At 46.3% G+C, this 14,098-nt stretch overlaps 1 protein-coding gene across 2 annotated transcripts; it reads right to left on the bottom strand.

Moving 5' to 3' along the window:
* Positions 1–996: 996 nt before the first annotated feature.
* Positions 997–13,978, bottom strand: LOC132843106 (gap junction Cx32.2 protein-like). 2 transcript variants are annotated; one of them, XM_060866206.1, is made up of 2 exons: positions 13,918–13,978; positions 997–6,688 (listed from the first exon to the last, which is right to left on the bottom strand). In XM_060866206.1, the coding sequence occupies exon 2, from the start codon at positions 6,664–6,666 to the stop codon at positions 5,932–5,934; it is 735 nt and encodes a 244-aa protein (XP_060722189.1). In that variant the 5' UTR covers positions 6,667–6,688; positions 13,918–13,978; the 3' UTR covers positions 997–5,931. The 2 variants fall into 2 exon arrangements, with proteins under 2 accessions (XP_060722189.1, XP_060722188.1); XM_060866205.1 differs by lacking the exon at positions 13,918–13,978 and adding an exon at positions 6,905–7,219.
* Between the last annotated feature and the right edge of the window lie 120 nt (positions 13,979–14,098).

Below are 14,098 nucleotides of genomic sequence, written 5' to 3'. Positions count from 1 at the left end.
CTACATCCTCATTTCTCTCAGGAGGACATTTGTTATGTTTATCAGACATAACTTGAGTCATTGACAGTGAAATAATCAAACTGGTAATCTGTAATCTCCTGTCATAGCTGCTACCCAGTATCACATCACCGGGGTGTTCAAGTTAAAAGAGATTATCAAAGAAATCAGTTTAATTAAAAGGTTGTGAGTTTGAATCCCAGGTCCACCAAGCTGCCACTGCAGGGCCACTGAGCAAGGCCTTTAACCCTGAAATGCTGAAAATGTATATGTAGTACTGATTCTGTCAACTCTGAATGAAAATTATATCAATATTTTGTAATATTATGTAATTAAATACTGAAATAATTCTTGGACCTCACTGACGCTCATCTTAATGATAAAGATTGATAGTCAAGTCCTTCAGACTGGCTTTTTTCTTCATTAACCTAATTTTTAAAGAAAATACCTTTAAGAATGTGTTTTTGGGAAACAGTACTTTGTAACATGTTTCCTTGTGGTCCAGTGGATAACCTTCGTTAATGCAGTCCAGGTTTGAATAGCAGGCAAGGGATCAAGCCAGGCAATGAGGGCTTACCTCTCAGTGCTGGTCCCAAGCCTGGATAGAATGGGAGGGTTGAGCCAGGAAAGTCGTCTGGCTTAAAACCTGTGTCAAATAAAAATATGTGGATCGGATTGTCTGTTGTGGTGACCTCGTACAGGGACTGTGTAATAAGTGACTATCAAATTAGATAATAACTTAAAATATAATGTTTTTAGCTCTGTATATTTTCAAACATACATTAAAACTTGTAAAGAGTACAATATCATACCATTTTGAAATTATATATAAATAAGCGATTGATTTCAGTTATTTTTTCCAAAGGTGTGAAACCAAATATTAAGTTAAGGGTGCCAATAATTTTGTCCGGTCCATTTTTGGAGTTTTGTGTAAAATTATGTCAAATTTGCTTTTTCCTGTCTTTTTTGTGTTGTTCTAATACACACAAAGGAAATAAACATTCATTCATTTTCTACCGCTTATCCGAACTTCTCGGGTCACGGGGAGCCTGTGCCTATCTCAGGCGTCATCGGGCATCGAGGCAGGATACACCCTGGACGGAGTGCCAACCCATCGCAGGGCACACACACACACTCTCATTCACTCACACATTCACACATTATGGACAATTTTCAAGAGATGCCAATCAACCTACCATGCATGTCTTTGGACCGGGGGAGGAAACCGGAGTACCCGGAGGAAACCCCCAAGGCACAAGGAGAACAAGCAAACTCCACACACTCAAGGCGGAGGCGGGAATCGAACCCCCAACCCTGGAGGTGTGAGGTGAACGTGCTAACCACTAAGCCACCGTGCCTCCGGAAATAAACATGTGTATAGCAAAACATGTGTAATTGCAATATTTTCTGTGAGAAATAATCTGAGAGGTGCCAACAAATGGATCCCCAGCCATTTGCCTCCTCATTACAGGAGACCTCGCTGACCGAAGATCCAGCAGCTGTCGCTCAGCTCGCAACCCAGCTCACTGGTCAGGCCCAGCAGCTCGACGGCCATCACCAGCAGCTTACGCGCCTCACCCAGCTCACTCAAGAGCTCGCCGCGGCTTTACAATGGCTGCAAGGAGCCGCCGGAGGATTCCTCCGGCACCAGCGCTGGTTCCCAGGGCCGCAACATATCCCGCTCCTGCAACCACCGGTCCCCGCCTCGCCTTCCCGGAAAAGTTTAACGCCGATCCTGGAGGCTGTCAGGGTTTCCTTATGCAGTGTTCGCTTTTCGTGGCGCAACAACCAACCCTGTATCTAACGGAGAACAGCCGTATTGCTTTCGTCTGTTCCCTATTCACTGGCAAAGCATTTGACTGGGCCACCGCGGTGTGGGGAGAGAACGCCTTCCGCACGTTCGAGAACTTCCTCGCACAGTTCCGCACGGTCTTTGACCACTCCGCCACTGGGGAGAGCACGGAGGAGCGCTTGCTGGCCGTGTCGGCTGGGAGGAAAGCCCCTTGCGACTGCTCTACCGCAAGGGCTTAAACCCGGACCTCCACGAGGGAAGGAGCCTGTCCGAGTTTGTGGATATCTCCATTCAGCTGGATAACCTGATGCGCACTCGACGCGCCCCCACACGTGCTGCCACACATCCTGCACGTCCCGAATATCCCAAGCCAATGCAGATCGACTACACGCACCTCACGCCCGAGGAGCGAGAGTACCGCTTCCGCCTCCGTCTCTGCCTCTACTGCGGAGAACCTAGACACCGACTGCCGACCTGCCCGACCAGACCACCGCGAGGGCGAAATAACCCGGTGAGTCAAAGTTCCGTTATCCCACAACCATAGAGCTGCGCTCAAGTCAGCGTGCGGCTCAAGATTCGAGGAGAGAGTGTGGAACTCTATGCACTTATCGACTCGGGCGCAACCAGAAATTTTATGTCTTGGAAATTCGTTCAAATTCATAACGTTCTGGTAATCCCTTGTGTGTCCCCTTTAGCAGTGGAGGCGATAGATGGAAAACCACTTAGAGAGGGACGCATCACACATCTCACCAGGGAACTCAGCCTGCAGGTGGGGGACCAACATCAGGAGCGTCTCTCCTTTCACGTCATCCACTCTCCACGACACGCCCTCATCCTACCATGGCTCCAGCTCCATAACCCGATCATTTCCTGGCCCGAGCTGCGCATCACCAGCTGGGGCAATGCATGTGCTACACACCGCCAGGACTCGGAGGAGCTCTGCCAGCTCAACACCACAGACACCACGCCGATACCCTTCCGTCATCCCCGGTCTTCCAAACGAATACCAAGACCTTGCAGAGGCGTTTAGTAAAACCAAGACCACGGCGCTGCCTCCACATCGTCCCTATGACTGCGCCATCGACTTCCTGCCAGGGGTAACGCCACCTAGAGGGCGAATCTTCCCCCTCTCACAGCCAGAATGCGTAGCCATGAATGAATATCTTCAGGAGGAGCTAAAGAAAGGGTTCATTTGCCCCCCCCCCCGTGTCTCCAGCGCCGTCAGGGTTCTTCTTCGTCAAGAAAAAAGACGGGGGGCTTCGACCCTGCATCGACTATCGAGCCCTCAACAACATAACAGTGAAGTTTCGGTACCCCCTTCCACTCGTGCCATCAGCCCTGGAACAACTCCGCCGCGTGCGGTACTTCACGAAACTCGACCTCCGCTGCGCCTATAATCTTATGAGCATCAGACAGGGGGATGAGTGGAAGACCGCCTTCTCGACCCAATCAGGCCAGTACGAGTATTTGGTCATGCTGTTTGACCTATCGAACAGTCCAGCGGTCTTCCAATCGTTCATTAATGATGTGTTCCAGGACATGTTAGACCGCTGAGTAATCGTTTATATCGACGACATCCTCGTCTACTCTGAAAGCAAGGAACACATCCAACACGTGAGGGCGGTGTTACAACACCTCATCCAGCATCAGTTATACGCCAAGGTGGAGAAATGCAAGTTTTATCAGACCGCGATGGCCTTTCTGGGGTATGTCATTTCGGCAGAGGGGGTCGCCATGGATGACACTAAAGTGCAGGCGGTGTTACAGTGGCCCAAACCACAGACCATCAAAAGAGCTACAACACTTTTTAGGGTTCGCGAACTTCTACCGCCACTTTATCCGTGGCGTCAGCACAATCGCAGCGCCCCTTAACCTCGATGACAAGAAAGGCACCAACCCACCTCACCTGGTCACCGGAGACACACTCAGCATTCAAACAGCTAAAGGAAAGCTTCACCTCAGCACCGATTCTCCATCACCCTGACCGGAACCGGCCGTTTATAGTTGAAGTAGACGCCTCCAACACGGGAATCGGAGCTATACTGTCCCAGCGCCAGGGATCCACCAATAAAATGTTTCCATGCGCCTATTTTTCCCACAAATTGTCCCAGACAGAACGGAATTACGACGTGGGATACCACGAACTGCTGGCCATGAAAGCAGCGTTCGAGGAGTGGCAGCACTGGTTAGAAGGCGCACAGCACCCATTCACTGTCCTCACTGACCACCGAAACCTGGAGTACCTGCGCGCTGCTAAACGCATGAACCCTCGCCAGGCCCGGTGGGCCATGTTTTTCACTCGTTTCCAGTTCACAGTAACCTACAGACCAGATAGCAAGAACACCAAGGCCAAGGCCGACGCCCTGTCACACGGGAGTCGGATCAACACACGCTCACCGAGTCCATCATCCCCGGGACTCGAATTGTCGCACCCATTCAGTGAGACATCTTGACCGAGATCGCCAACCCACCTGGTCCAGAATGAGTTCTGGTGGCCATCACTGGCCGCGGACACACAGGAGTACGTCCAAGGCTGCACGGTATGCCACACCTCCAAAGCCTTGCATCACTGCCCCGCAGGCCTGTTGCTACCACTACCAGTACCACAACGACCCTGGTCACACATCGCACTGGATTTTATCACAGATCTGCCTCAATCCAACAAACACACAACCATTCTGACCGTCATCGACCGGTTCTCAAAAGCCTGCTGACTGATCCCACTAACCAAGCTTCCTACCGCCTTCGAGACAGCGGAAATGCTCTGTAACCATGTTACATCGTCTCAGACAGGGGTCCTCAGTTCACCTTGCAGGTCTGGATGGCCTTCTTCAGGCGGTAAAATATAAACGTCAGCCTCACTGTTTCTCCGAACTTACTGTCAACGCAATCAAAACGAGTGGAGCAAGTACCTGATGTGGTCTGAATACGCCCAGTACTCTTTGATCAAACCTGCCACCGGCCTGACACCCTTTCAGTGCGTCCTAGGCTACCAGCCCCCCTTATTCCCGTGGTCCGACACTCCCACCGATCTGCTGCCGTCGATGATTGGTTTCGCTGGAGCGAGGAGACATGGGCCGCAGCACACCGACAGCTACGGAGAGCCGTCAGGGCACAGAAAACCCAGGCTGACAGACACTGCAGGGAACATCCCGAGTACCAACCCGGCCAGTGGGTTTGGCTTTCGATCCGCGACATCCACCTCCGCCTACCCTGCCGTAAGCTCAGTCCCAGGTCTCATACCGCCTCACACTACCGGCCACCTACCGCATCTCACCCACCTTCCATGTTTCTCTGCTGAAGCCCGCCGATGAGCGTATATGAGAGGATTCTGACACCGCCACTGCTCCGCCCGTAACGGCGCCACTGCTAGTTGACGGCAAGGAAGTATATCAAGTTCGCGAACTACTCGACTCCAGACGTCGAGGGGGCCGCTTGGAGTATCTAGTCGACTGGGAGGGATTCGGTCCAGAAGAACGCTCGTGGGTGAAAGCGGGGGACATCATGGATCCTTCGCTCGCCGCCAACTACCACCAACGGCACCCCGACAAACCAGCTTCACGGGGTCGACCCTGGCGCCGCAAACGTCCTTGCGTCGGAAGCCGATCGCAGGGGCGGAGGGGGGGGTGCTGTGTCATGAGCAACGATAGAGATAGAGACGCGACCCCGGAGTATTAGCACGCTTTCGGACTGCACTTCCCACCAGCCATCCTTCACTCTGATTACACCCCCACCTGTTCCTCAACTCCGCTCTATTTAAACCACACTATATAATATATATGCTAAATACACTAAATATTATATATGTTTAATTTTTTTATTTATGTTTATTGTGTCTTTTATGTTTAGATTTACAGATATATGTTGATTTTTCTTATACATTTATATTTGTGTTTACTTACAAATTTTAGATTACATTTCACTACATGTCATACTGTCTATGTTTGTGTATGTGACAAATAATATTAGAAATTTAAAATTAGATTTTTTATTTTTAGCATTTTTTGCATAACATATTTTGCATAACATTCTTACAGAATACAGGTGTTGTCATAAACTCATGAAAGTATTTAATAAGATGACAAAAAAACCTGTGATTTTAATTCATCTTGTTTAGTTCTGGAGGAAATTCAGCTCCAAGATTAGGCTGCCATTATAAACTGTTGATGTTTTCGGTAGATTTTCTCATTCCCCGCTTCACGCTCGACTTGCGCTTGACTGATCAGCAGGTAAAAGGCCTCGATCACACTGAGCAGCAGGGACACACAAGCTATCACATACATGATAACATTGAAGATGTTCTTTTCCGTTACATGTGACATGTAGCAATCCACTATGTAAGGACATGGATTTTGACGGCAGCTAAACAGAGGTCTCATGATAAAGCCATATAGGTAGTAATGTCCCGTCATGAAAACGAGCTCTAAGAAGATCTTGAAAAAAACACAAGTAAAGGAGCTCGCAAACAGGTTGCACTGGATCTTCCCTTGACCCTTCTCATCTATGTATGTGGACCTATTTTTGTTTTCACCATCATGCTTTTGTTTAATTCTCTCTCGCTGGGTATTCTCTTTGTGGACAACATGGATGACATGGCACAGGTACAGTAATGTCGGCATGGACACGGCGATTACCTGAATGATCCAGTAGCGAATCGGAGAGATGGGGATGAAGTAGTTATAACAGGCAATATCACAACCAGGTTTTTGTGTATTGCACACAATTCTGGGCTGCTGGTCTGCCCAGACAATTTCAGCTGCTGTTCCCAGAATCAGGATCCTAAATATAAACAAGGCTCTCATCCAGATCTTACTGATGACTGAGGAATTGGACTGCACCTTGTCCAGTAACAGGTATAGAAATTTCCAGTCTTCCATGCCCTTTAGTAAACAGACTTCCCTAAATAAAAGGAAATGTGAAGAATAAGATGCGTTCATAGGCAACGTTTTTAATGCATTTATAAATTGTTCAGTTGTTTGTAAGGGTCTGACATTCTGTGCCTGGGACTAGAAACAACAAAGAAGTATAGATTTAGATTTCTGCTGCTTAGGTATAAAGGCAAAATTTTCAGCAGTAGGTGTATAAAGTGTGTATGATATTATTCTCGTCACTCACCTTCATAGACGATATGCAGTGAAAAAATCCACAGTCCAAATAATTCCTTCCTGTGATCTGACTAAGTGTTTGTTTTACACTGCTCTGTTCTCCACTCATTCTTAGCATCAGAAAAATTCAGGAATGAGAATTAGAATTAGAATAGCTCCCCTTTTCTCTCTCTGGATCTTTGCAATATACATTAAACATACTGTCTTTATTTTTTAAATTTTGTATAGATTTTTATAATTCTCATGAACTCACATAAACTCCTGACACATAAGGCATGGCTTTAATTTTTCAATTCAATTCAATTTATGTGTATAGAATTTAACAATTCACTTTGTCTCAAAGCATCATCACAGAAGTATAAAACCAGAATATATATATATATATATATATATATATATATATATATATATATATATATATATACACGTATATATACACATACATATACGTATATATACCATCTTCTTCTGAAACAAGCCTCCAAAGTTGGAATATCAGAAGAAAGAATTTCACTGTGCTGTATGGTATACATGACAAAATTAAAGGTTCTATTTTAACTTGAAATAATTTTAGCCATTTGTTTTTATGAAGTCTCCTGATTTGAAAATCTAACAATGATAATAACAATGGAAATAAAATATTCTTATTTCTTCTAGATCTTCTTTTTTCTCATAGCCATTGTGTAGCCTCAATAATTTATAAGAGGTTAGAGACACACCATGAAAACTACACCAGGTTACGTATTTAACCTCGTTCCCTGAGAAGGGAACGAGACACTGCATCAGCGCTGACGCTATGGGAATGCTTCTTTGAGGAAGTTGTGTTTGAAGCTCTGTGTGCACACACACCATTTTAATGGCTTGGAAAGGACACATGACGAAGTGATTACACACCAGTAAGTCCATATAAGGGCATCTACGACACACTGCTCCAGCTTCTATTTGTCTGAAGGAAGCGCGAGAGGATGCCTGGGGCGTGGCCAGCGATACAGCGTCTCGTTCCCTTCTCAGGGAGCCGCATTACATACGTAACCTGGTGTAGTTCCCTTTTGAGGGAACTCAACGCTGCATCAGTGCTGACATTATGGGAACGCCAATACCCACGCCGCCACGCACTGGTCAATGACTGCACCAGAGGCCATGAGAGAACACAAGCAGACTGGGAACAGAACAGGCCCTGCAGGACCTGGGACCCTGGAGTGGGGTCCAAGTCCAGGTCATAGAATCTGATAAAGGTGTGCGGAGAGGACCATCCTGCCGCAGCACAAATATCTTCAAAGGGGACACCCCTGGCCAAGGCACTGGACGAGGCGATACCCCTAGTGGAGTGAGCCGTGATGCCGAGAGGCGAGGCAAGACCGCACACCTCATAGGCCTGTGTAATGGTTGGAAACCGGATTACCCCTATTCTGGCCCCTAAAACAGACAAAAAGGGCGGAGGAGTTACAACACGAGCTAGAGCGGTGGACATGGCGATGGCGGCCACGTACACCTTTAAAGTAGATGGGGACAGGCCCCGAGAAAAGCAAGACTCAGGAACTCCAGCACTGTACCGACCGGGCAGTGAACTGGATCCTGAGAGTGTTCATCGCACCAGAGGCGAAAAAGCCTTCACTTTAGAGCATACAGCTTCCTAGTGGAGGGAGCCCTAGCATTCAGCAGAGTCTCTGTCACCTCTGATGAGAGGCCTCCCTCTATGAACTGGTCCCCCTCAGGGGACAGACCCAAAGCTTCCTCATCTTGGGGCGGGGACGTAGGATTGCCCCCTGCACCTGAGAGAAGAGATCCTTCCTGACAGGAACCTCCCATGGAGTGCCATTCATTAGGGATACTAGCTCTGTGAACCAAACTCGAGAGAGCCAATGAGGGGCAACTAGGAGAAGGTTGACTCGGTCGTGGCGCACTCTGGCTAGGACTTGCGGGAGCAGAGCTACCGGGGGAAAGGTGTACAGATGGAGCCTCGACCACGTCCATAGCAGGGCATCCAGTCCCAAAGGGGCCGGATGAGAGAGGGAGAACCACAGCGGGCAGTGGGTCGACTCCTTGGAGGCAAACAGATCCACTTCCACCCGGCCAAAAATCTGCCAGATTTGCTCCAGATTTGTTGGATGGTGACACGCCCCTAGAATGGGACCTAAGGCCAAGAACCGGGGTCTTTTCCACATAAGAAGGGTACATAGCCCATGGTGCTTAACCCGCATAACCCTGAGGGGATGTCTGCAAAAATGAAAGCCTGCACCCCTGAGCCAGAGCTGGAATGGCCTCATGTAAAGCAGACCCAAAGAGATAACGTTGGCTGCTGCTAACATGAGGGTGAGCACCCTCTGTGCCTCGGTGACAGAGAGGCCTCGGCCTAGCTGAATAGCTTTCACTGCTGACAAGATGGAAGCCACCTGAGTGGGAGACCGAATCGTGGTGGAGTCCCAAACTACACCCGGAAAGGTGGTTCTCTGAGAAGAAGAAAGCACACACTTTCCTGGGTTCAGCCTGAGGCCTAAAGACCTCATGTGGGCAAGCACAGCATCTCGATTACTGGCTGCCATAGCCTCTGACTGGGCCAGAATGAGCCAGTCGTCCAGGTAATTCAGTATACGGATGCCCTGGAGACGCAACAGTGCCAGGGCAGCATCCATGCACTTTGTAAACGTGCATGGTGAAAGGACTAGGCCAAAAGAAAGAACACAATACTGGTACACTTCGCCCCCGAAAGCAAACCTGTGCTCTGGCAGAATGCTTTTGTGAAAATAAGTGTCTTTGAGGTCGATCGTCACAAACCAGTCTTTGGACCTGATCTGGGACACAACAACCTTGAGCGTGAGCATCTTGAACTTGTAAGTCTTCAGAGTACAGTTCAGAGCCCGCAGGTCAAAAATCGGATGTAGCCCCTTCTTGTGAACAACGAAATATCGGCTGTAAAAGCCGGAGTCCTGCTCTGGGGGGAAGCTCTATGGATCCTTTCCTCGGAAGCAAGAGAAGTTCCTCTTGGAGGAACACCGCCTGGTGCCTGCCAACGATTGTGGGCAACACACCCTGGAAGCGTGGAGGATGGGAGGAAAACTGGTTCCTGTACCCTTTTTCTACGGTATCCAGGACCCACTGACACCCGTGGCTGAAGATTCCACGCTGCCTAGTTGTCTGACAGTGGTGTCAACCTCGCACAGACCTCCCGGGTCCTCTGAAACAGTGCACTGGCAGGTGCTAACCCAGGGTGAGCCGGGCAAGGAAGGGGAGCAGGCACAGACCCTACTGCCCCCCGAAACGGCAAAGGCGGCAGGGCAGGCAGTAGGGGGAGCATTCCTGAATAGGATGCTCCTAGGAACCCCATCCCTCGGGCATCAGGACTCCTTTGTAGCCCGCCTGGCTGAGATGACAGACCTGAGGTTCCCTCTCACCAGATGGGTCTGGGCCCGGGTACGCTGACCAGCCTCCCTAATCTTAGATGGGAGGACAGGGGCCACCACACTAACCCTTTTAACTGCCCTGAGTGAGCTAGAAGGGGGTTGGATGCGGCCGGATGATTGCCCAGGCTGCTCGCCATGGCCAGGGAGAAACTCCCTGAACGCCGCCGACTGGCGTTTCACCTTCTGGTGCCTGTCAACAACAGTACTCACTGCACTGCCGAACAAGCCCTGAGGTGAAACCGGGGTGTCCAGGAGAAAGGACTTATCCTTATCTTTGATATCAGTCAAATTGAGGCACAGGTTCCTCACTTTGGCAACCAGCGCAGATATTGAACGGCCTATGGAGCTGGTCTTCTGCTTCATGGCACGGAGTGCAAGGTCAGTGGCTCGGCGGAACACAGATACCCCCTGAGGTCCCAACCCCTAGCCACCGTCAAGCTCTGGCAGCAGGTCAGCCTGGTAGGTCTGCAAAACTGCCATGGTGTGCAGGGCCACACATGCTTGGCCTGCTGCCTTATAGGCCTTACCCACAAGGGCTGAAGTGGTCCTACATGGCTTGGATGGCGTTGGATCTAAATTTAATCTAGCCACAGCGTGAGTCAGCACCTCGAGGAGCTCCTCAAATGCCACTGGGGAAGTCGTGGCCTAATGCTAACCGTAAGGTTGTGGGAACCCCCCAACTGCTCCCCGGGCGCCGCAGCAACAAAATCGAGCGAACGGAGTCAGGGGAGAGGGCAAGAGAAAGGGAAACACCCGTCTCTTGCTCCGCCTCCGCTAAATCAACCTGTGCACGCATCTTTTAAAATGCTTAGACTGTAGTATGTTACTGATGCCAGTAACATACTACATTATGGTTTCTTTAACTAAATTCAACCAACCATAGATGATGGTGTGCAGCTCATGGGTTTTCCAAATCAGCTCTGTGACCCATGCCACATGATGGCTATTTGGATGACTGCATAAATGAGCAGGTCTACTAATAAAGTGACGTGACATAGTGACGTGGCATATGGCTAAGTATGGTGACCCATACTCAGAAGTGTCTTGCAGTTCTTCAGTTCTTAATTTTTTCATTCTTCATTTAATAAAAGATTTAACCTCTGCGTGGGGCACCTATCACATAAAATTAAAGAGAACATACAACTTACTGTACAGTATTGTAACCACTTTTTCACTCATTTGTGTATTTGACAGGATGTCAGAAGAGACATGATTGAAGATAGCTTCACCAATCATGTAATGAAGATCATTGTACTGGGCAGCACCACAGGAGAGGAAGATGCCAACACAGCTGACATCATCATCGTACTGAGGGAACTGAGGTACTGTCGGTATGAAGTGGTCCCACAAATGCCTGCCTTTGTGCAAATGTAAGCTATCCTTCAAAGCTAAAAGACATTTAAAGTGTTTCTTAAAATCTTTCTTGGACTGGATGCTTTGAAATTTTCTCCAAAAGTTAGCTCTTTGCAGAGAAAGCTATTAATGAAAGTCTGCTAGCTGGCCATTTTGTTTGGCACTCAAACTTTTTGTATTTGCTCATTGTTTTGCAAGTGAGAATGTCCTCAAAAGATTTGTTAAGATAAATATGAAGTTTGTACTGTACTGTTTCACATGGACTGTTTGTCCATTTGTTTTTATCATTTCTTCTGTTTAATTGTTTTTCAGGAGTTTAATAAAAGTACTAAAGGAAAATGTCTGTCAGTGTTTTTTTTATTGAAGACATCAGTTATAATACATCACAAATTATGCTAGGTTATGTCTAAAGAATATTAAAAGTAAACGTTATTCAGGATAACTAAAAAAAGATAACTAGGCCTCTTGTGTAAAAAAAATGCAATAAATCATAATATATTTAAAAGCATTACTTAAGTAATATTTACAAACAGTCAATAAAATTAACTGGGAATTCCCAAGTAAACTTTACTTTACTTTAAAATGTCTACTTAAACCTACTAATAATTATGTTTAGGCTTTTACTTAGCAAATGTTTGTAAATTTACTAGCCTTTTCTGAGTGAAAAAACTTTCCAAGCTTTTTTCAAGTAAATCCCACTCCAAATTTTTTAGTGTAACTTAAAATATGTTTTTTTTATATTTTTAAACATACATTAAAACTTGTAATGAGTATTTTGAAATTATATATAAATAAGCGATTGATTTCAGTTATTTTTCCCAAAGGGTGTGCAACCAAATATTAAGTTAAGGGTGCCAATCATTTTCTCTGAGTTTTGTGTGAAACTGTCAAATTTGCTTTTTCCTGTTTTTTTTTTTTGTGTTATTCTAATACACACAAAGGAAATAAACATGTGTACAGTTAAACAATTGTAATTGCAATATTTTCTGTGAGAAATACTTCATTTTCTGGAAAGATTTCAGGGGTGCCAACACTTTTGGCCATGACTGTATGTATATATATATATATATATATATATATATATATATATATATATATATATATATATATATAAAATTGACATCAGCTGATAGCCGAGCTTGACTATGTGGCCTGCCTGAACTGACGCTGAACGCTATACTGTATATACATATATATATATATACATACATATATATATATGTATGTCAGTTCAGGCAAGCCACATAGTCAAGCTCGGCTATCAGCTGATGTCAATTTCCTAACCCTGCCCATCAGCTGATCTGATTCCTAAGCGCACTATTGGTCCCTTTCAAACAGGGCGCCCTATTTAAATGCTTTTTCAGTCGGTCTGCTTGGCTGTTTCCTCTGCATTGCTGCAACCCACCTCCTCCCCTAGCTCCTCCTTGAAACTTTGTGTTTAACTTAATCAGTGTCATTCTGTTGTCACTGATGCAGGCTCTGTTCTAAATGGGAGATTTTGTCTTGCTGCTTTCCCAGTTAAATGGGAGATTGTCCCCCCACGAAGCTGCTGCTGTTCCCTGACTAGCTTTCATGGAGCTCATGAAAAGGATGGGGAATTCAGAACAGAGCCATACCGCCAAATGTCAATTTTATAAGCTTGCAAATCAAAAATTTAAATATGTCAAAAAATTGTCTTTATTTTGACTCAAGTGGTCCTGACTGAAATATATATAGTATAGATCTGTTTTATTTTTTACTTATCTTTATTGTGTCTTATATTAAGATTAGATAGATGCTATCACGTACATGAAGACATTGAAGATGTTCTTTTCCGTTACATGTGAAATGTAGCAATCCACTATGTTAGGACATGGATTTCTGCTGCAGCTAAACAGAGGTTTCATGATAAAGCCGTATAGGTAGTAATGTCCCATGATGAAAGCGAGCTCTAAGAGGATCTTGAAAAAAACACGAGTAAAGGTATACTGCCCTTTATCTCAAACGCCTTGCTTGAGTATGCAGTCAGATAACGCCCCCAAAGACGACAGACTCAATAATGCTTTTCAAGATTTACTGCTGTCCATGGAGTAACGTAAAACTGTAAAAATACAAAATAAAGAACACAGCAAAGACTCTCCACATTCCTTGTAGCTAGCATCAATTATTTCCAGAAACAGACTGTGCCATTCACGAAAACAAAGAAAGATAAATTAATGTCTGGCATACAAAAATATAACAATTTGCTATAAATATAATTGGAAACTATAATGTAGCAATATCTACATACCGAAAGTGCCTTCAAACCAACTTAAATCAAGGAGCAGTAGCCATGACCGCATGCTCTTTCCTGCTGCCGCTGCAAACTAGACTCACGTCTGTGACGTCATCATATAAGGACTTAAACAACAATATGCGATACCCCATTTGAACAGAAGGGGTCACTCTAGACCAACATTTAAACAAACAAT

The sequence above is a fragment of the Tachysurus vachellii genome, chromosome 3 (assembly GCF_030014155.1).
Source record: "Tachysurus vachellii isolate PV-2020 chromosome 3, HZAU_Pvac_v1, whole genome shotgun sequence".
In the NCBI taxonomy this organism is placed as follows: domain Eukaryota; kingdom Metazoa; phylum Chordata; class Actinopteri; order Siluriformes; family Bagridae; genus Tachysurus; species Tachysurus vachellii.
This window is presented reverse-complemented; position numbering and strand designations above follow the sequence as displayed.

Excerpts from the sequence above, each read along its gene's own strand:
- LOC132843106 (XM_060866206.1), bottom strand. The coding sequence starts at position 6,666 with ATGGAAGACTGGAAATTTCTATACCTGTTACTGGACAAGGTGCAGTCC.